The 22,048-nt window shown below is 41.5% G+C and overlaps 1 protein-coding gene across 1 annotated transcript in view; it reads right to left on the bottom strand.

Annotated features, from left to right (window-relative positions):
- si:dkey-22o22.2 (neural-cadherin) overlaps nucleotides 1-22,048 on the bottom strand; it is a 255,365-nt gene that overhangs the window by 15,219 nt on the left and 218,098 nt on the right. The window contains exons 27-32 of the mRNA XM_060824042.1: nucleotides 21,812-21,992; nucleotides 16,202-16,368; nucleotides 14,828-15,092; nucleotides 10,352-10,532; nucleotides 8,922-9,175; nucleotides 6,389-6,543 (exon numbers count right to left, since the gene is read on the bottom strand). Coding sequence (XP_060680025.1) covers nucleotides 6,389-6,543; nucleotides 8,922-9,175; nucleotides 10,352-10,532; nucleotides 14,828-15,092; nucleotides 16,202-16,368; nucleotides 21,812-21,992 — 1,203 coding nt within the window. The remainder of the gene's footprint in view (nucleotides 1-6,388; nucleotides 6,544-8,921; nucleotides 9,176-10,351; nucleotides 10,533-14,827; nucleotides 15,093-16,201; nucleotides 16,369-21,811; nucleotides 21,993-22,048) is intronic.

Here is a 22,048-nt window from a genome sequence, read left to right as displayed (position 1 = left end):
GGAAGGACATACTGGCACTGGAGCGTGTTCAGCAGAGATTCACACGGATGATCCCTGGAATGGTAGGTCTAACATATGAGTAATGGCTGAGGATCCTGGGATTGTATTCATTGGAGTTTAGAAGATTAAGGGGAGACTTAATAGAGATGTACAAGATAATACATGGCTTGGAAAGGGTGGACGCTAGGAAATTGTTTCCATTAGGTGAGGAGACTAGGACCTGTAGACACAGCCTTAGAATTAGAGGGGGTTAATTCAGAACAGAAATGCGGAGACATTTCTTCAGCCAGAGGGTGGTGGGCCTGTTGAATTCATTGCCACGGAGTGCAGTGGAGGCCGGGACGCTAAATGTCTTCAAGGCAGAGATGGATAGATTCTTGTTGTCTCGAGGAATTAAGGGCTACGGGGAGAACGCTGGTAAGTGGAGTTGAAATGCCCATCAGCCATGACTGAATGGCGGAGTGGACTTGATGGGCCGAATGGCCTTACTTCCACTCCTATGTCTTATGGTCTTATGGTCTTAAATAGACAAAGTCTTTTCCCTGGTGCGGGGAATCCAGAACTATAAAAGAGACCTAAGGTGCAATTTTTTCACGCAGCGGGTGGTACGTGTATGGAATGAACTGCCAGAGGATGTGATGGAGGCTGTTACAATTGCAATATTTAAGAGGCATTTGGATGGGTATACAAATAGGAAGGGTTTGGAGGGATATGGGTCGGGTGCTTGCAGGTGGAACTAGATTGGGTTGGGATATCTGGTCGGCATTGACGGGTTGGACCGAAGGGTCTGTTTCCTTGCTGTACATCTCTATGACTCTATAACACACAACATATGCAGCCTGCTGAGCAGAAACTCAACATCTGCATGAAACACAGACTAACCAGATGTCAACAGCATTGTGACAATAATTGATATGGGGTTAATGTCCCTGGAGATGGAACATTACCTTGATGAACAGGTATCAACAATACACACACATAACTAAGAGACTGGTGCAATTTAAGATTACGAGTGTGATGAATGTGTGGAGAATGATGAGATATTAAACTGCTAAGGCATGAAAACAGTGTGAGTATTGGATAGTTCACACCGTAAGTGATAATTCACGGATTCTTTTTTTCTTCTTGAATTGAAGGCAGGATGTTTGGGATAGAAATGTGATAATGTAATGATGTGCCTCTTGGCTTGCCATAAACATGAGATATCCACCATGCAGCACTTGCTCAATCTTATGGCCAGTTCAATAAAGGCTATAATAGGAGGCATTGGCATAGCACTAATGTCACTAGGCTTGTGAACCCAATCCCCAGGCATCTGTTTTGGAAATATGAGTTTCAATCCCACCATGCCAGATAGTGAAATTTCAATTCAACAAAATCTAGAGTGGAAAGCTTGTTTATCGGTGATCATGCAATCATTGTTGCTTGTCATAAAAGCTCACCCAATATCCTTTCGGGAAGGAAGTCTGCTGCCCTTACTTTGTCTGGCCTATACATAATCCAGAGTCATGTGTTTGATTTTTAACTGCTCTTGGAATGTCATAGAAAGCTCATCAGTTCAGGGACAATTAGGGATGGGCAACAAATGCAGGCCTTGCCAACATCCCAAGCAAAAATATTTTGTAAAAAATAAAGACATGGGACAGGTAAGACTGATGTACTCTGAGCTCATATTACTGCTTTTCCTTCCCTTCCAGAGAGTTCTCGGAGATGCATTCCTATAAACATGTGATATTCCTGAGTTCTGTCTTGTGGATGGTGGACATACTTTATGGAGTCAGGAGGTGAGTTATTTACCACAGAGATCGTACCCTCTAACCTGCAGTTACCACTGGTCCAGTTAAACTTCTGGTTATTTGTAACTCAAAAATATTGTAACTGGTTGGGAGTTCATTGATGTTAATACCATTGAATGCAAACCGGACAGGGTTAGAGATTGGAGATGATTATTGCTGCCCAATGGAGGATAGAAATGTCACGTTTCAGTATCTGAATAAACATAAATGAGACTGAACTGACCTTTCGATGAAGCAAGATCATTGATGAAGCAGCCGTGCCGAGGACACTACTCTGAGGAACTCCTGCATTGCTGTCCTGGGACTGAGGTGATATATTCCAACAACAAAAAAAACACTCTTGTTTTTGCAAAATATGATTCCAACTAGTGGACAGATTTCCCTGGACTCCCATTCACTTCATGACGTGATATTTGTTGCCTTTTTACTGCATTGTGAATGTACCTACATTCCTAGACCTGCTGCAGTTCAGGAAGGCAACTCATTACCATCTTCTGACAGGCAATTAGGGATGGGTAATAAATGCTGACCGAGTAAGGGACACCCACATCCTGCGAATTAATTTTAAAGAACAAGGGCTTGCAATCTTACTTCATCTCTAGAATTTAGCTCTTCTGCCCATCTTTAGACAATGAAGTTTGGAACTGAGTGACATAAAAGGAACAACGTAGCCCATTGCTGGACAACTGCTATATGAGAATACAATCGACAAAACCTGAATGTTTTAGCCTTCTCTTTTGCACTGAATATGGGGATATATGTGGAGTTTCTTCCACTGGTTAGTTATTCAGTTGTCCGTGACTGGATGTGGCAAGACTGCACGGCTCTGGTATCATTCATCATCGCTCAGGTCTCTCAACTATCTGCTTCTTCCACTGCATAACATGTGTGTAGTCCTATGTTGTGGTTTTGTCAGTTGGCACCTGATTTTTAGATATGTGCAGTGCTACTTCTACTCTCTGTATTCCTCATTGAAACAGAGTTGGTTCCCTGGCTTGATGATATCAGCAAAGTGAGGAGTATGCCAAGCCATGAGTTCAAAAATTGGGCTCAAATACAATTCTGCTGCTGGCTCTTGGCTCCTAGGACCCCATGGATGCCTAGTTTTGAGTTGCTTGATCTGTTCTGAGACCATCCCACTTATCGAGGTCACCATATACAATGGAACTTGTCTTAAAATAACTATTGCAATTTTCGCAAAAGTCCCCAAAATTAGTCAGGAAAACTTTGGGGCTCAACTGGGCAAGGTGCTTGTATGATGTCATGTGTCTCCAGCAATGCCAGGTGATCAGTCTGGTTTATTCTTATTCAACTTTTTAGTAATAATTTGACTCTTATAGAGAGTTTATAAAATTCCAGATTTGTACAATTGCTTGAATTTAAGTTCCCTTAGCTGTTAGTATGGGATTTGAACTTATGCCTCCATAGCCATCCATGCCACCCATGGCATATGATAAGTGGTTAACACTGCTGCCTCCCAGGGCCAGGGACCAGGTTTGATTCCAGCCTTGGGCAACTGTCAATGTGGAATATGCACATTCTCTTTGTGTCTGGGTGGGTTTACTCTGGTTTCCGCTCACAGTGCAAAGATTGGCAGGTTAAGTGGACTGGTCATGCTAAATTGTACGTAGTGCCCAGGGATGTGGAGGTTAGATGGATTAGTCATGGAAAATACAGAGTTACAGGGATAGGATAGGGAATGGGTCTGGGTGGGATGCTCATAAAATCACAGTTCGGAACAAAGGTTCATAAGATTATCCCTGATAATTTTTCCTCCAGGAGATTTTGATGTGAAAATGGCAGAAATAACATCAGCAGTTTCCCTCCCTTTTGTTTTTGAATGAGGGACTGGAATTTCAAATCAGAGTCAGGAACTCTGGGACCTGGCTCCACTGGTCAACAGAGCAGCTCTTTTTCTATTCTTTTTAAATTCAAGTGTCCTAATTTGAAAGGATCCACATTCAGAACCGAATTACGTGCACTGACCTCCTCAAAGAGGTACTGGCTGCTTGTCTATTGCTAGTGGCAAAAGCAAGTAGCACCTATGCAGGGGCCTCATATAAGCCAGACATCATTTCAGAACACCAGGAGGTGGAATACAGATGAGACCAGACATACAATGAGAGAAAAGGTGAAGCACTGATCCATTGCTAGTTGGTCCATCAAGTTTCAACTTTACACAAATTCACATCAACTTTCCAATATCTCTGCAGTCACCCTGACAACTGGACACTAACATTCAGTTTGACCAAATTAAACATTAAAAATTATGTTCCAATTGGACAGGTTTACTACCAAGAGGTTAAGTGATGTAATGGACCATTAATTGGCGGCAAGTAAGTTTCTGTCCTCTCCACTGCATTAGTACTTTGAAAATTCCAAACTATCCCAGGTATATTGGGATCCTGAGACAATCTCTGGGATTCTGATTTTGAAATTTCCCTAATTCCAGTTTCTGTCCCTGCTTTGCAAATCCAGCCTAAAATTGTGTTAAAAATATGAAGCTGACCCACCAGACAGAGGGATTCTTTCACTAAAAACAGACAGAAAATTAAATGTTGGCAGGATTACCTGCAGGAAAAAGTGCTAATGTCAAACTGATTGCAACACCACTGAAATCTTGGCAAGTAACTTGACATTAGCCGAATCACATACCAAGACAGAACAAGGGAAGAAGAGTTGACTTTTGGTCTTCTCCCTTCATTCAGAACCTTTACTGACCTTCTTGAGACTTCCACAATCAGTTCTCCCACACTATTAAACCCACTATTCCTGGTTTTATACAGACAAGGCAAGGGAATTGGCCTGTGTCTTTATACCAGTGTCTGGTAGCAATTAAATTCATTAAGTCAGTCAAGAAGCAACCAGTCAAGTTAACTGGTAGCATTGAGAGAATGAAAATATTTAACATTGAGTTAAGTTTCAGGGATTCAGCAAAATCTCCCTGTGCTAACTGTCTCACCTCTCTCATTGCTAATAGTGCCAGACTTTGACTGGCACAGTTAAGGCTATTCAATCCTAAATATATTACAAAACACACCCTTGATTTAAAGTACACAACAAAAACATTGGAAAAGTTAACTGGGCATACTGTTTATCCAACAACATAGGTAGAAGTACCACACCGGGTTGCTCAAGGATTTCAAAACATGTTCAGAATGAACTGGTTCTGCCAGAAGATAAGACCATGCTCTTAGCTGACTTTAGTTTCTAGGTGAAAGTTAGAACTGTAGATGCTGCAGAGTCAGTGTCAGAAAGTGTGGCACTGAAAAAGCACAGCAGGTCAGGCAGCATCCGAGGAGGAGTGTCAACATTTCAGGCAGAAACCCTTTATCAGTTTGTTGGTGACTTTTATGCAGATGAAGTTGGAACTAATTAACATTGAACAATCAAAATGATTCATTCTGGCAGCAGCAATGGGTATGTTCTCCTGCAATTGAGAGACAGTGGCAGCAGCTGCAAGAGCATTCTCCTAGCATTTGGGGCCAGTGGCAGCAGCAGAAAGCTCTTCCAGTGATCGGGGACAGCGGTGCCGGTAGCAGCAGGACTCTTTAAGATGGCGGCACCAGCAAGGTAACATCTGTAGCCGAAGCGGCTGGGTGGTGGCCTGGTCTGGCAGCGGAGCCAGGGATTCTTGGTTGCGGGCCAAGTGTGGTTCAACAGTGTCAGCAAAGTGTGCCCAGCAGCAAAGACAAGCTACGTACAATGGGGCAAATCCCACATTAGCGGGTCCAGTGCAGGCAGCAGTGAGATGATGCAGGTCTCCTGGAGGCTAGATCCGGCATGGACTGGGTCAGAAAGACTTTCTTCTGAACTTTTTACTTCTTTATTTTTCTAATTCATTCCTATGACCTGTAACGCTGGACTATTTAATTCTTTACTTTTCTAATTTTGTTTTGCTTCCTAAGAATTTGTTCCTAAGATGGTTCTGTAATGCGATGACTGTAAACTTTTCACTGTACTCATTTACGTACATATGACAATAAAGCTAATACAATTCAATTCTCAGAATCAATCAGCAAGAGCAAACCAGTGGAACTAGCAAGGCCAGTTCTTGCAGGACTGAGATCATCCAGGGATTATCTATTCCTAAATACCCTTGAAAAGTTGGTGATGAGCTGCCTCCCGGAACCACTACAGTCCATGTGGTGAAAGTACACCTGGCATTCTATCAGTTAGGAACTATTAGCATCATCAATAATGAAGAAAGAGTGAGTATATGCCATCTTCGCCACTGGGCACACTTCGTTGACACTGTTGAATGGGGTTTTAGAGGCAATACTTCTTATGCCTTGTCTTTCTAGAAAGTGAAAGTGACTGAGTTTGGACACTATTTGTACTTTTTATTGCCCATCTCCAACAAAAAGTGAAACTGGTTCCTTTCAGTTGCTGATACATAAGATGCTTGAACCCAGCTCAGAGAGGAAACTTTATTCCGTCAATTTGGGCTGATTATAATTTTAGATCTTGAGCTGAAAGTACAGCAAAACTAGGCACTTCAGCAGCATTTTGCAAAGCAGAGCTTAAAAAAAAGCAGCCCAGACATTTAATTCTAACTGATTGTAGAAGGAAGATTAAACAACCTTGCATACCTGGTCTTCTTCTCCACCTCCTTCTTCATCATAATTTAGAATATTTTCCCGTACATCCTCCCAACTTTCATGCTCAACAGGTATGTGATAAACTCCTCCTTTCTGGAATTTGGTTTTTCCACACATGCCCCATACACTGAAGCCAATTACCAGAACTGAAACAGCAGAGATAAAGTTGTGACAGGATCATGTTTAAGATTTCACACCCATAAAATTCACTCCATGTCTGTAAATAATATTCCATTACTCAGAGAAAAAGGCTGTAGTAGTGTCTATTATTCAATTAACATTGTTAACCTTGATAAAGTAATTGAGTTAGTGATGGTATGTTAAAATAATCATAATTGCAAAATCTAGCCCAGTCTCTACTACACCATATCAAAACAAACTCATTCTGCAATATGTGGAGTCAGATATAACCCCTCTACTGTGTACAAACAGACACCAGTTTTCAATAGATAGTTCAGTTTTGGGATGAGGGAAGGATGCAGTTCTGAAAATCACAAATTAGACAGATAAATCACAAACAAATTTCTCTGGCAGTTAGCATAAATTCAGTTATGGGTTTCTTTACTTAAGTGGAAAATGTCAGTTGGAAAATCAATGTTGTTTGCAGATGCCCTTATCTAGTATAAATATTTCATTTTTATTCAATGTTACACTGAAATTCCCTTTCAGTACATTTGACAAACAAAGCAAAGTAATTGGAAGAATAGAGAACCTGACAGTGTAACAATATGTCTGACTAGGGCAGGATTGTGGGTTTGTTTATGGTTGATGTTGCCTGAATGCTAACATAGCCACAATCTTTGGACATTCTCACATCATGTAGATTGCATTAGCTCAAAACTTACCAGCACCTTTCATCAGCTATTCAGCATTAGCCAAAGATACTGGCCTTGCCAGCAATGCTTGCTTCCCATGAGCAAATAAAAAAAATGTTGAATAGCCTCCCTTTGTGCTGTAAGTATCAATGATTCTGACATGTTTAGAGTCTCCACTACTAGAAAATCCATTATCTTTGGGTTTGCTGTAGTACTGTGAATGAATTAACTCTTACTCTGCTGTTCATCCTCATGGATGGTTACTGAGTAACATCTGGAAATGTTTGAGAGTCAATCACCTGCCTGCTTTCCCAACCATGAATTGTATGTGTTATTGTGTTAAGCAATTTACCATTTGCTTATGCTTAGAGGTTTGCCCTTTTGTTGCCTCTGGGGCATTTCTGCACAAACTGGCAATACGAGGCAGCAGTTCCTATTTCCATGGTAAATATGGAAGCGTGGTTGTGATTTATTTAAAATAAACTAGCTTTAGAATTAATAGGATCTTGGGTACATTAGTAGGATTGTACAACCAATCAAGATACACAAGCTCCTGTTTAGAAGATCGGAAGAGTTTTCTTTTAGTAAGCTTAAAGCAATCACCCAAAGCTTAGACAGTTAAAAATCACACAACACCAGGTTATAATCCAACCAGTTTACTTGGAAGCACTAGCCTTCGGAGTGCCACTCCTTCATCCGGTGGTTCACAACCACCTGATGAAGGAACTGCGCTCTGAAAGCTAGTGCTTCCAATTAAACCTATTGGATTATAACCTGGGGTTTTGTGATTTTTAACTTTGTACACCCCAGTCCAACACCGGCACCTCCAAATCAAAGCTTAGAGAGGTTTTTGTTTCATTCTTCCTATTGTTTTCAGCAGACCTGTGAAGTTCTTGGATGAAGGTGGCAGTATAGACCAGTGTTTCTGAGAAAGGAAGGATGTGGCAAAATTAGATTAGTTTAGAGTAAAGAGTTGGTGATGTTCCAAGTCCAGAACTGTTGGGATAAAACCCTGAAGATGTTTCTTAAAATTGGTTAAATTTAAACTTGGGTGCATAATAGCTCCAGAAAGAAGTTATCTGCAATTCCACACTATAATTTGAAATTATGTGATGTAAAGCAACTGAGGTGTTACAGAAGAGACTCTGAGCACTGCACAAGTGGTGTTTTTATGTATAATGCAAGGTCTGTTTTTGCATCTCATACCACGTGTTCATTTTGGTACTATAAAAATGTCATTGCTTTTCTTTTCAATTTATAAACGAGTGCCATGGGATTGATGGGATTATATTTTTACTGTATTTAAAAATCTTTGAATTTGTATTAAGATTGTTTGATTTATTCTATCATACCTTCATTTTTGTTTGTTAATGAACTTTTGTTGTTTTAAAAAACCTGTAGCATTGTGTGCTTATGTTTCAGTGTTACAACCAAAACAAAACAAAATATGATCTCTCAAGCCCCAAGTTTCAGACTTGGATCTGATTTGTTCAGTAACTACATCAGCTGGAATCATAATAGCATAGATGAACACTTCAAGGAATACAAATGAATCTGGCTCTTGAAAGTTTAACACAAAGGTAACAGCAGACAGACGTATAATTAGTGCATATTGAGAAATTATGTGATGTCATATGACATCAGCAAAGATGCCAAATGAGACAACTTTGGTTAGAACAGGGGCATGCTGGTAATAATGCATGAGCTACCTAATAAGAGGAGAAGGCACGTGCTGACAGCTAGGATAGAGTTGATGTTCAGCACTGCAGGAATTCCTGAAGTCACCATGCTGATCTCACACTGCTGTCCTTTGTAACCTTCTTTGCAATGGCAGACAAACATATCCAGGGTTTGAGCAACACATGTGCCCCCGTTCCGACATGTCCATGCTCCACACGGCAACATTGCACAGTGCTCAAGGCCTGTACCATTACTAATCACCAACACTTGACCACTTGGACACCTGCATTAGACACGGACAAGAATGAAAACCTTTCAGAAGAGAATTAAGCATATTTTTGTCTCAGTTTTCCCGTTTCTCCTTCAAGCTTATTTTGATTAGATTAGATTAGGTTAGATTACTTACAGTGTGGAAACAGGCCCTTTGGCCCAACACGTCCACACCGACCCGCTGAAGCGCAACCCACCCACACCCCTACATTTACCCCTTACCTAACACTACGGGCAATTTAGCCTGGCCAATTCACTGCTGCCTTTGAATCAAACACAAGAAAGCAATTCTTCTCCCAACTTTTGCTTCCTGTAGGAAAAAGTCTGCCCATAATTTGGTATCTTGATGGCAAGTACAAATCAGCAAGTCACCAGCTGGGAAACTGTGACTGCAGATTGTGAATATTTATTTGACCATAATAACTGTATCATGCTGTTTCTTTTCTCAGTATTTTGTATGATGAGTACAAATATACAAATATGACTGTAGATTTAACACGACCAGAAAGTATTAAAAAAGACAGTAAAGTCACAATATTTGTATATTTTCAAGCGGTTAATTGACTGGATTTAAATAGTGAAACTTCAGATTCGCTATTTGCTGAGCACTGTGCATTAATGCTGCTTATGATTAATGGAACTACTAACCCACCAGGTTGGAGTTTCAAAGAATTGGTGTTTAATTTCCAGGATGTTACTGTGAGCAAGCTCAGGAGATTAAGCTTATGCGCATCAAAACATTTTAAACGTTTCCTTTCGTTTGAAAGTATAGGTGTTAAGGGAAGAAAAACTGTTTAACTAGCAAGGATCATTCAAGTGGATTATGAAGAGTTTGTTCAGTTTCCAACTGGCCCGTGGTGTCAGTACAACAATAAGCTGGTACATTGGTTCTCTAAAAGCAGGAGTATGTGATCAGCGCAAGCGGAATGAAACCTCCAGACGTAACCCAACTTTGGTTACTAGTGTCAAAACAGGAAGTGCTAGAGAAACTCCTCCGATCTGGGAACATCTGTCGAAAGTAAAAAACAGTTTAATGTTTTGAGTGCAATAACACTCTTCTTCAAAGAGCGCTGTCAGCCCTGCTTTGTTTTTATTTTAGTTCTCCACCATCCACTTTTTGCTTAATAACTGGAGATTCATTGCACAATACGGTGACATTAGTGTTTACAAAGTGTTTGCAATCTTGTACCTGCACTCATATTTTCTCCATAAATCCACGCAATAAAATGGAACAGAACAGGGCCTGCTGCTACAGGCATCTGAGTGGCAGCCAACTGTTATACCCTGTCGTTCGAGGGTAGCAGTTAACATTGTATTTGTTCCATCCAGTGGTAAGAGATGACCATTTAGTCGAACATCACGCATGCAGCCTAAATTCAAGCAAAGACACAAGTGTTAGCTTTCTCACTAAACCTTTCAGCCACGATTGTATACGTATGTAATAAAATCAAACAGTTTTTAGACCAGCTACTTAAAAACCTTAGCATCCTTTGTTCAATATTATGGGTCTACTTCCAGCACATAGACTGCAGCTGTTCAAGGAAACAGCTCATCACCACCACCTTCTCAAGAACAACAAGGGATGGGCAATAAAGGTGACCCAGCCAGCAACACACTCATCCTGCTAATGAATACCATTTCTTCTCAATTGTTAATCAGCTCATTTTCAATGTATATTACTTCACTTTACTCATTAATTAAGGGGATAGTTTCCTGCTGCTGGGGGTCTGCCCTTAGGATTGATCCAAAGTGAGTCAACCATTAAAGTTCTATCTATCCCAATGAAAAACTGCCTTCACTGTCAAAACCAGTCACCAGCAGTTAAACTTAAGATAAAAAGAGAAGTTGGGAAGGTGAGGGTTGAGCTACTGTCTCTGAGAAATGTCAAACTTCTAATGTGTCCATCTCAGCAATGCACTCCTTCTGCTTTGAATTGTGGATCACAGAATCCAAGATTTCCCCAGCCATGTTTCTCAGAGACAGGATGTGGTGTCCATGCAGTTCAGAGGCAGGATCACATTTCAGAAACTCACACTTCTCTGGCCTGAGATGAAAATTTTGGACAAAATGCATAACAGATGATTACTGTTGGACATAGTTTTAGGAAACGAAGTTGGGTACTAGAAGGGACATCAGGGGAAGAGCATTTTGGTACCAGTGACTGTATTTCAGTATAGAAAAAGACAAAGGCAGACCAAATCATCAAGTGGTAAAAGATCAAATTTAGGAAGCTGAGACATGACACAGCAAAAATGAAGTTGAAACAATTATGTGATGTTAAGTCAGCATCAGATAAGTGGGAGGATTCAGACAGAATTCAGGAAAAAAATTTATTCCTGTGAAGGAAAATACATTCCCAATTCCAAAGAACATTAGGTATAAAGTTACATACAGGGAATGTTAAGGTAAAAAGAAGTTTAAGGCAGATACTAAGTGCTTCTACTTAAAGGAGCATAGAAAGAACAGAGTAGAATTCAAAATGGAAATTAGGAAGGCATAGAGAGGACAAAACATTTTTGGCAAATAAAATCAAGAGAAGCCCAGAGCTTATTAAAACATAAAGATCAAGATGATAGCTCAGCAAAGAATATGGCTTATTGGAAACCAAAAAGCGTAACTGGTGTAGGTTTAGTATGGTTTTTAATGAATATATTGTTCCATTGAAGAAGGGGTTGATGCTTACATTGTAGTTAAAAAGGAGAAGCATGATATATTGAATAGAATAAGTATAAAAAATAAATAAATAAAATAAATCACTGGATGCCAACAAATGACTGGCAGCACTTGCTCTCATGCCATCTTTAAAAGGCTACTGTGTGCCCACCCTAGCAATGGAATACTGGAACTGCCCTGCTTTGTTAAGAATATTTCCAGAAGTTACCAGAAAAGGAGGAGAAGATGGCACCACAGTTTGCTGACAGGAACATAGTTGTCGCCACCTGAGTTGGTGCCCATTCTACGATCGCCAGCCATACCGTAAGAAGGTCAATGATATTTTCTGCTGCTCCAGCGTCAGTGCCATGTTCTTCTTTCTGCTATGTCACACGCATTTCTGCTGTTGCGCCCATCTCCCAACAAGGCTCATGCTGTGCCACTCGCGTTGCTCTCTGCAGCATCTTCTGTCACTCACACGTATCCCATCATCACTGGTCACACCCTCACAACTCCTAGCCAACTAACCCTTAATGGTCTCTACACTGCTTACACATTTGCTCAGGGTTCACCCACCCGCACCAACACTGATGGCTGCATTATCCACTTTCATCTCATTCAATTTCTCCTTTTCTGTCATTGCAGGAGAAGACAGCATATGACAGAGCAAAGGGAACCCATAAAGGTCTGGGAGTGTACCCAATCTTAGGCTCTACAGCCTCACAGAAGGACAGAATCCTGGCCCACACAGAAGTCTAGGACCACTCCTAGGCAATGCCAGAACATCCATATCTCACCAACCAAATAAGAACCCTGCTGTCAGTGTCATTCTTTGCAAAGCTCTGCTAACCACTAACCAGGATGCTTTCACTCTCTCAGCATTTTGCAGGTACCTCCACATCTCCATTACATCAGAGGTGAAATGAACAGTTCTCTCAGAAGCCACCTCCACAACCTCTGAGCATAAAAGCAACAAGAGCACAGAGGAAGTGTTGGCAAGGCAGGCTCCTTCACTCCCATCCCAGCACCAATTCAGGTACTGACATTTTGGAGGGAGCAGTAGTGTTGGAGAGAGAGAGAGAGAGAGAGAGAGAGAATGTATCTGTGTGTGTCTGTGAGAGTGTGTGTGTGTTTTTGTCTGTGAGTGTGATTATGAGCGTGAATGTGTATGTGTGAGAGAGTGTTGGTGTGTGTGGGAGATCGTGTTTGTATGGGAGAGTATGTGTACATGAGTGAATGTGAGTGAGTGTATCTGTGTGTGAGCGTGACTGAGTGAGGGTGATGTGTATATGTGCGAGAGAGTGTTTGTGTGTCTCTGAGAGAGAGTGTGTTTGAGTGTTTTTGTGTGTATGAGAGAGTGTGCGTGTCTGATAGAGTGTGTGTGTGAATGTGAGTGTGTCTGTATGTGTGTGTATTTGAGTGTGAATGTGGTGTGTGTCTGAGAGAGTGTGTGAGAGAGAGAGAGTGTGTTTGTGTGTGTGAAAGAGAGTGTGTTTGTGAGTGAGTGAGTCTGTGTGAGAGAGTGTTTGCATATGTGTGTGTGATTGTGAGTGTGAATGTGTGTGTGTGATTGTGAGTGTGAATGTGTGTGTGTGATTGTGAGTGTGTGTGTGTGAGTTTGGGGGATGGGGAAAACACAATCTGAGGAGTAACTCACTGCAACAGCTCCCAGCTGGCCAGGGGAGAGAAACACTCCAAGTTGCTGACATTGGAGAACTGCCAGAGATGAGACACCCGTTCAGCCCTAGGGAGGAGAGGACCCACTGGAGTGAGCAATCTGTGATTTCAGCCACGTGCACAGGAAAGGAACAGGAGCAGCAGAGAGGGATGTGGAAGGCAATGCCACTGCAGTAGTGCAGGGAACCAGGTGACTGTCTAGCTGCCATGGAGAGTCTCAGAGGCTGCTGGAGAGATGCATACTCTACAAAATCCAAAATGTTGGTCCTTTGGCATGAAGGCATGTTAGCAGGGAAACAGAGACCCTGGCATGCACTCCAGGTGCCCTGTGCTCACAAGGAGACAGGATGGTGCCATGATGCACCCAGGGCAGAGGGAGAACAACAGACAGCCAGCTCAGAAGTCTCCACTCAGGACAGGCCTTCCACCTCACCCCACCAGAACCCAGCCCCTCTGAACCTCTGACCCTCTACATCACAAGGTTGTCTGCTGACTGCACATGCATTGTGTCTGGCACATAGTACTGCAGTGAGACTGACATAGCACAGTGCCATATAACAACATGTCCACACCATTGACTGAGAGCTTGCCTTGTTTTGTGACCTTACAGCGATGTTAGTGAACACTAAGATAGCAAGTGAGCCAGCCTGAGATGCGGCTTGGACCAATCCATGAACTAGGTCGCTGTCATACACGCGAGGTGTCCCTGCAAAAGATTATCAATGCTAGTTGCCAGTGCACTCAGCAATGCAAGTTAGTGTTTCCTAAGCTGTCTGTAGGTGTATCAGAGATGAGCCACGATGGTCATGAGGGGTTGGCAAATGCCAAATGCCAGATGTGAACAAGAGGTGGTGCGTCTGGTGCCCATGCATTTTAGCCTGAGATATGTTTGGTCCTAAGCAACATGGAGGTCCTTCAGACCAAGCAGCATCTGAATTTGTCAGTAGCCACTTCGGTTTCCATGAACAGCTTTCCTGGCATCAAACTTGTTCAGCATGTTTGGTGAGATAGAAAGCTGAACATTAATGAGGTGAGTTGGGTCACTAACAAGGCACTTATCAAGCAGCAACTACCCTTAAATGTCAAGTCACTGCTGTCTGCTGAGAAACCCACCTTGCCCCTGGTCAAAAGCATAAAAGATGGAAGGTGATGCTCCTGATGTCAAGATGGGCCTTGTCAGACTTCACATTCAATTCTGCCTCAAATCTCACCAGCCCCATCATAGTTTTGATCCCTATTTGGTTCTGAACTATTGTGGATGTTTCTGCAGCTATGCACAACATCTTGCTCCACAGTAGCTTTTAAACAATCTGTAATCTTGTGTATTATGTTGTACCTTGGAAATAATTTGGGGAATGCTCCAGAAGGCTTTTACCCAGCACCAGACTTGAAGGATTGATGACTATTTCTCTGTGGATGCCAAGAGAAGCTGTCACCTGATGGGCTCCCCCTCCATCGTTAAGGTGCAATGTAAATTCATTGTCATGTCGATCCATGTTTAGGAGGGACCACTGGCCATTGTCCACACGCATTGTTTGCAGTTTCAGTGAATGTTCCCAATCACCAAGGTTGACACGGATCCCAAAATATCCGCCAGTAATCTAACTCACAGAAAAAGAAAACAGAAAAGAGAAGAAACATTTGAAATTTTTAATAATCTTACCAACAATTACCTCAAGATTACCACTGGTAAGAAACTTAACAGGACCAGCTTTTTGCAGTTAACAAGACCAAATATATACAATTGTTCTGGATTCCCTATCACAGGAAAGAACTTAGCTGCATCTAACCTAACAATTCTTTTTATTATTTTCAGACTTCAGCTAAGCTTCCCCCTAAATCTTATAAACTGAAGCAAATATAAGCCATGTTTATGCGCCATGTGCTCATGAAGTAAACCTTCAAATTGTGCTATTATTACCGGGAACCTAGCCTGTAGCTCCTGCAACATCCTCTGCCCTCACCAAAGTCAATAAATAGAAGAGAAATACTCCAGCAGCTGGAAATGTGAAATAAAAACAGAAAGCTCAGGAGGTCTGGCAGCATCTGTGGAGAGAACCTCTGCCAGTAAGTTTGATTTAAGGCAAAGTTGCTTCATTATTTAAGTGAGTTATGCTATAAATAAAGTATAACAATGATGTGTTTATCCCCTGCATTACATTTCTATTACTAAGTGTATGTTTTTATATTGATTATGTGGGTCTCTTGATCAACCATAGATGCTAGTTAATAAAAGGTTTGCTGTTTTGCATCCATTCTTTTGAGATAAAGGCTAATATTTGCTTTCTTAATGACTTTTTATACTACTGCATTAGCTTTTAGCTATTTGTGTATTTGAACACAAATTTCTATGTGGTTTTCACAGTCCCTAGTCTCCCACAGTTAAAAAAAAGTTCATTTTTTGTATTCAGATGTAAAATGGATGACTTTAAACTTCCCCACATCAAATTCCATCTTATATTTTTGTGTTCATTTAGAGTCTCCAAAGAATTATGTGATAGAATGTCATAAACACATTGCTGAGATGATGCATGAATTCACATGAAAATTTGGATACTATTATAAAGTTATATGGTAGCATGCCTAGAATGTTACTGAGGAGTTCTGATTGCATCACAAAGCCTGATAGTTTTGGAACTAAATTCTGGGAAAAGCTATGGCTGGTGTATATCCGATGCATGCAAGTTTTGAACAAACATTTCATTGCTACCTCCAATATAATGTATTCACTGGTGTCCTTAGATGCTAGGCTGAAGAGTGAACAGTTGGGATGTCGGGTACGAAGCATCAGCTGCACTTGTGTTCTGCGAGTGCTAAGTGCTCCTTTCTGCTGGTACTGAATCAGACTGCCCTTTTCAAAGGACCATTCAGGCAAAGCTATGAGCAAAACAAAAGATGAAGAGCTATTCAAAATCGAAGTAATTACAGCATAAAGAATAAATCTTGCATAACTGAATAACACTCATTGTCTTTTTACATTTAATTTAAATTTTAAAAATTCTTATAGCATGTGAAGAGGGCAATCAGTAGATTGCATATTTCTACTACACTGTGTTAACTCAATGTTAAACTACATTGTAAGACATATGCACTACTACCTGAGATTTGTTTTTCCCTATAAAATGTGCCAATAGAATTAAAATCAAGTATTCTTACTGTTCCAGGGAGAATACAAATTTTGTATAATGACTGCATTCTGGATGCGTAGGGACTTTCCTCATAAGAATAAATGAGAAATAGTCCTTACTATCAATATTACATAGTCCTTTACATATGGATAAAAAACATACTTTTGGAAGCAGAACAAACAATTAAATAGATTTAGTCATTGCTGTTTATTACCATTATACAACTGTTCTTTGAGACATTTTCTTGCTTATTTTGATATCCTGTAATTACAAAGCCAAACAAAATCTTTTATTAAGAGCTTCCATCTTATTGAGGAACATTCATATCAATCCAAATTCAACAATCTGCTCTGAAAATTCTGCTCAAATTCTAACAGCTGTGACAAATTCCACTACTGCAGCTGAGACAACCACAACAAACAATAACATTCTCAACAAAAAGTAAATTCACACTATCTCCCAGATGTAATGGATCCTTTGGAATATTCCAGGATGTAGTTCCAGATCTGCATCACTTATAAAATCTAATCAGTTCTTCCTTGGGTCAGATGGTAAATGTGCACCAGTTGAAATCTATCCATTGGTGTTTGAGATATATTTTTTACATACTAACAAACAGGATGACAGCAAATCATTCACTTGAGTGAGGTTACAGAGGGCTGTTGGTGCTTATGATAATGTCCCACTCAATGCCATGGAAAAATCGACAAAAGGGAGAAATCCAGATAAAGCAAATACAGTTTGACATTTATTCTTCCTCTGTTTTATCTTCTGAGCAGCTCACATCAACTTAGATGGTGGTCATAAAATGGGATATCATCGTCACTGTAATCAATTTGCAGGGTATCCAAGTTTCCACTCATTAAAATTGATGACAGCATTTTCAGGTTTAAAACTGGAGGAGGTAATATAGTGATGCAAAGATGGCTTACTCCAGGGTTCCTTCTCTCTACATGGGAAGGCAGCTGGCCTTCTCTTACCAATTATTAGAGTCATAAAGATGTACAGCATGGAAGCAGACCCTTCGGTCCAACCCGTCCATGCCAACCAGATATCCTAACCCAATCTAGTCCCTCCAAACCCTTCCTATTCATTTACCCATCCAAATGCCTCTCAAATGTTGCAATTAAACCAGTCTCCACCACATCCTCTGGCAGCTCATTCCATACACGTACCACCCTCTGTGTGAAAAAGTTGCCCTTTAGGTCTCTTTTATATCTTTCCCCTCTAACCCTAAACCTTCTGGACTCCCCGACCCCAGGGAAAAGACTTTGTCTATTTATCCTATCCATGCCCCTCATAATTTTGTAAACCTCTATAAAGTCACCCCTCAGCCTCCAACGCTCCAGGGAAAACAGCCCCAGCCTGTTCAGCCTCTCCCTGTAGCTCAGATTCTCCAACCCTGGCAACATCCTTGTAATTCTTTTCTAAACCCTTTCAAGTTTCACAAGGGTGAATGCAATCAGTTTAAGATTACAAAGCAAGAGGGAGATCATTAACATCAGTCCACTCTATCACCATAGCAAAGCCATTTCAGTTTATATGGAAGTTTCTCCTTAGATATTAGAAAATTGAACATCCTTCAAACTCCTCAACACCACTTCCAGCAATGATGTCAGGTATTCCATGTATTCACCTAAGCCTAAACAGTTATATGGGGAGAAAGTGAGGACTGCAGATGCTGGAGATCAGAGCTGAAAATGTGTTGCTGGAAAAGCGCAGCAGGTCAGGCAGCATCCAAAGAGCAGGAGAAACGATGTTTTGGGCATGAGCCCTTCTTCAGGAATTGAAGGTATTGCAACTAAGCACAAATCACTGAAATATATTACTCAATGTACGTAAGACCTATCATATGCACCTGAGGAAGAGTGGGGACTAGCAACACCACATTGTACAGGATTGTTATGGGTGGCCAGGGATCATTTAAAAGTGAAAGGGTACCACCAGCGATGTGAAAATATATTATGTCTTTCAATTCTTATAACATTGCTGGTAATATGGTCTATATAGCACAAACTAATATTGAAGATGTTAATATCCACATCTGCACCCACAAACCTCAGTCCACCATCACCACTCCCTGCTGTGTCACTTCCTAAGTCTCACTGAAAATAGAACCAAATTAATACTAATTCTCTTGTCCCCCAGCCAAGTTCAGAAATGAAGGTCTAGAACAAGGCCACGACACATTGAGTTGAAGCTGCACTGTAATTGCAGTTAACAGGAAAATTTGTTCCATTCTTCACTTCTCAATAACACAATTGTCTTTATACCTATTTCTTCTACAAAATGATTCTGACATCAAATCTGTAATTCCAGGTTTTTCCACATGATGGCAGTGTTAATACAAAGCTGTATAAAATCTGCTGTTACTCTGCACGTCTCCTCCAAAGGTAAGATTGACGTCTTTCTCAATCTGATACTTCAGAGATAGAAGTTATATTTGATCTCAATTTTGCTTTACTGTTCTGGGATGATAGGCAAGAATTGGGACACATCAAACAATCTAATGCTGTATTGTTGCCCCAACATCAACTTCCTCCTCTTTTCACCAGGGTGGTCTCTGACTCTTGTTTTTCCTCCTGTTCGTGGAAAGAAAGTGCCTGTGAGGAGGCAGGCCCTTGTGGGTTGTAGCATTTCCCTGCAAACTTGCAATGTCTCCACAAACACTCAGAACTGAGAGAAAATAAATGGCAGTAAAAGGTACTGGATGAGTGGGCAATTGGTCTCCAAGTTGCCACACAAAAAGGAAGAAACAAAAAAAAAACAAATTTTAAAAAAAGGCTTGCATTTACATAGCACCATTAGTAACCGCAGACATCCTAAAGGAGTTTGCAGGTAATGGCATACCAGTAGAAGTATAGTTCCTGTTCTAATTTAGGAAATGCAACATTTAATCTGAATACCGAAAACTCCCATAAATAGCAAATGACCTGATATTTTTAAAAAATGAAGTTGGGTTTGAATAGAATAGAAAAGCCTTTATTGTCACATGCACTCAATGAATGCAGTGAAAAGCTTGGAATGTTGCCTGTCACGTTATCTTAGGTACAGTGTACCTAGGTATAGATACTTTAAGTGTTGTTACAGACTAAAAAAAACTACAGGTAAGCATGGGAATAAAATTTAAAAGTCTAGAATGATAATAAAAGTGTCTATAAAGTGCTTATGATTGAGAAATTCTCATTCTTGAGGTTTAAATATTGGCCAGAAGACTGGGATAATTCGTCTGGAGGGGACAAACTGCTAAGTTTTTATTAAGCATCGATATCAGTTATGGCCTCATTGGTCAAGGAGCTGAAAATGTGTTGCTGGAAAAGCGCAGCAGTCAGGCAGCATCCAAGGAGCAGGAAAATTGACGTTTTGGGCATGAACTCTTCTTCAGGAAGCCCTTCCTGAAGAAGGGATCATGTCCGAAACGTCAATTCTCCTGCTCCTTGGATGCTGCCTGACCTGCTGCGCTTTTCCAGCAACACATTTTCAGCTCTGATCTCCAGCATCTGCAGTCCACACTTTCTCCTCATTGGTCAAGGAATCTGATTCTTGTTTGGAGGCTTGTGTGAAGGGCAGAAAGTGGTGCAGTGGTTCCTGGTCACAGATTTGCTGTTTCTTTCCCTTTCCTTCCTCTGTTAGAACCAGAAGTGAACAGATATGAGGCAAATTTGGTGTTCGGGTTTGGGATTATTCCAAACTTTCATGTTCAACCCAACACAAACCTGACTGTTTTTGGAGGTTCTAAGTATCCACTGAGTCAAAGCTCCAACACCTTGCGCAGTGCGACAGTAAGGAAAGCATCAGTCAAACTATTTTGCAACAAGAGCTCCTTGAATTTGTGGTTTGCCCAATCAAACAAATAGGCAAAAGTGTGGACTGCAGATGCTGGAGATCAAAGTCTAGATTAGAGTGGTGCCGGAAAAGCACAGCCGGTCAAGCAGCATCCGAGGAGCAGGAAAATCAACATTTCGGACAAAAGCCTTTCATCAGGCCTGAAGTCAGGGAGCCTCCAGGGTGGAGAGATAAATGTGAGGGGGTAGGGCTGGGGAGAAGGTAGCAAAGAGTACAATAGGTGGATGGAGGTGGGGATGAAGGTGATAGGTCAGAGAGGAGCGTGGAACGGATAGGTGGGAAGGAAGATTAGATTAGATTACTTACAGTGTGGAAAGAGGCCCTTCGGCCCAACAAGTCCACACCGACCCGCCGAAGCGTAACCCACCCATACATTTACCCCCTACCTAACACTACGGACAATTTAGCATGGCCAATTCACCTGACCCGCACATCTTTGGAATGTGGGAGGAAACCGGAGCACCCGGAGGAAACCCACGCAGACACGGGGAGAACGTGCAAACTCCACACAGTCAGTCGCCTGAGGCGGGAATTGAACCTGGGTCTCTGGCACTGTGAGGCAGCAGTGCTAACCACTGTGCCACCGTGCCGCCCAGGGTTGGCAGGTAGGACAGGTCATGAGGATGGTGCTGAGCTGAAAGGTTGGAACTGGGGTAAGGTGAGGGGAGGGGAACCTGGTAAAGTCCACATTGATGCCATGAGGTTGAAATGTTCCGAGGCGGAAGAGGAGGTGTTCTTCCTCCAGGCATTGGGTGGTGAGGGAGTGGTGGTGGAGGAGTCCCAGGATCTGCATGTCCTCGGCAGAGTGGGAGGGGGAGTTGAAATGTGGGACCACTGGGCGATGGGGTTGATTGGTGTGGGTGTCTCTGAGATGTTCTCTAAAACACTCTGCTAGGAGGCATCCAGTCTCCCCAGTGTAGAGGAGACCGCATCGGGATTAACGGATACAATAAATGACATTGCTACTAAAAATGCATGGTAATGTTTGGTTTTGCATCAAACGTCTCTGATGCTCAGCCATTTCACCATTATAAAGCTTTTCACATAATATTTTAATATGCAGTGCATGGGGAAAATGTAGCATTATTGAAAAAGCATTTTACTTAATTTCTCTCACTCCAAATATCCATCTGCACTCAGTTGGATCAGCCATCATCCAACTGAATACCAGAGAAGGCTCAAGAGGCTGAAAGGCCTCCTCATGTTCCTATTTCTTATGGTCTTATGGAAAAGTGGGTAATTAGTTTCAGAAGAAATTATTGAAGCAAAGGAAACTGGCAAAAGGAAAAATATTTTGTGAACAGAGGGTTGGCAATCAATCGTGATATTCCAAGATCTGTCATTACCTTTGTCACACTTATATCCAGTATAGCCTGGTTTACAGTCACAGCTGAAGGATCCCCATTCTCCTAAACACTTGCCATGAACACCACAAGAGTATGTCCCAGCACTACGGCAAACTCCATCCGTCACTGCACAGCCTGGGGTACTGTTTAGGAATTCTGCAGGATTTGCCAGGTCATACACCTAACACCAGAGAGAAATGAGCAGTTTAGGAGACACACAAAATTATTGGAGCAACA

The sequence above is a fragment of the Hemiscyllium ocellatum genome, chromosome 4 (assembly GCF_020745735.1).
Source record: "Hemiscyllium ocellatum isolate sHemOce1 chromosome 4, sHemOce1.pat.X.cur, whole genome shotgun sequence".
NCBI classification, from domain to species: domain Eukaryota; kingdom Metazoa; phylum Chordata; class Chondrichthyes; order Orectolobiformes; family Hemiscylliidae; genus Hemiscyllium; species Hemiscyllium ocellatum.
This window is presented reverse-complemented; position numbering and strand designations above follow the sequence as displayed.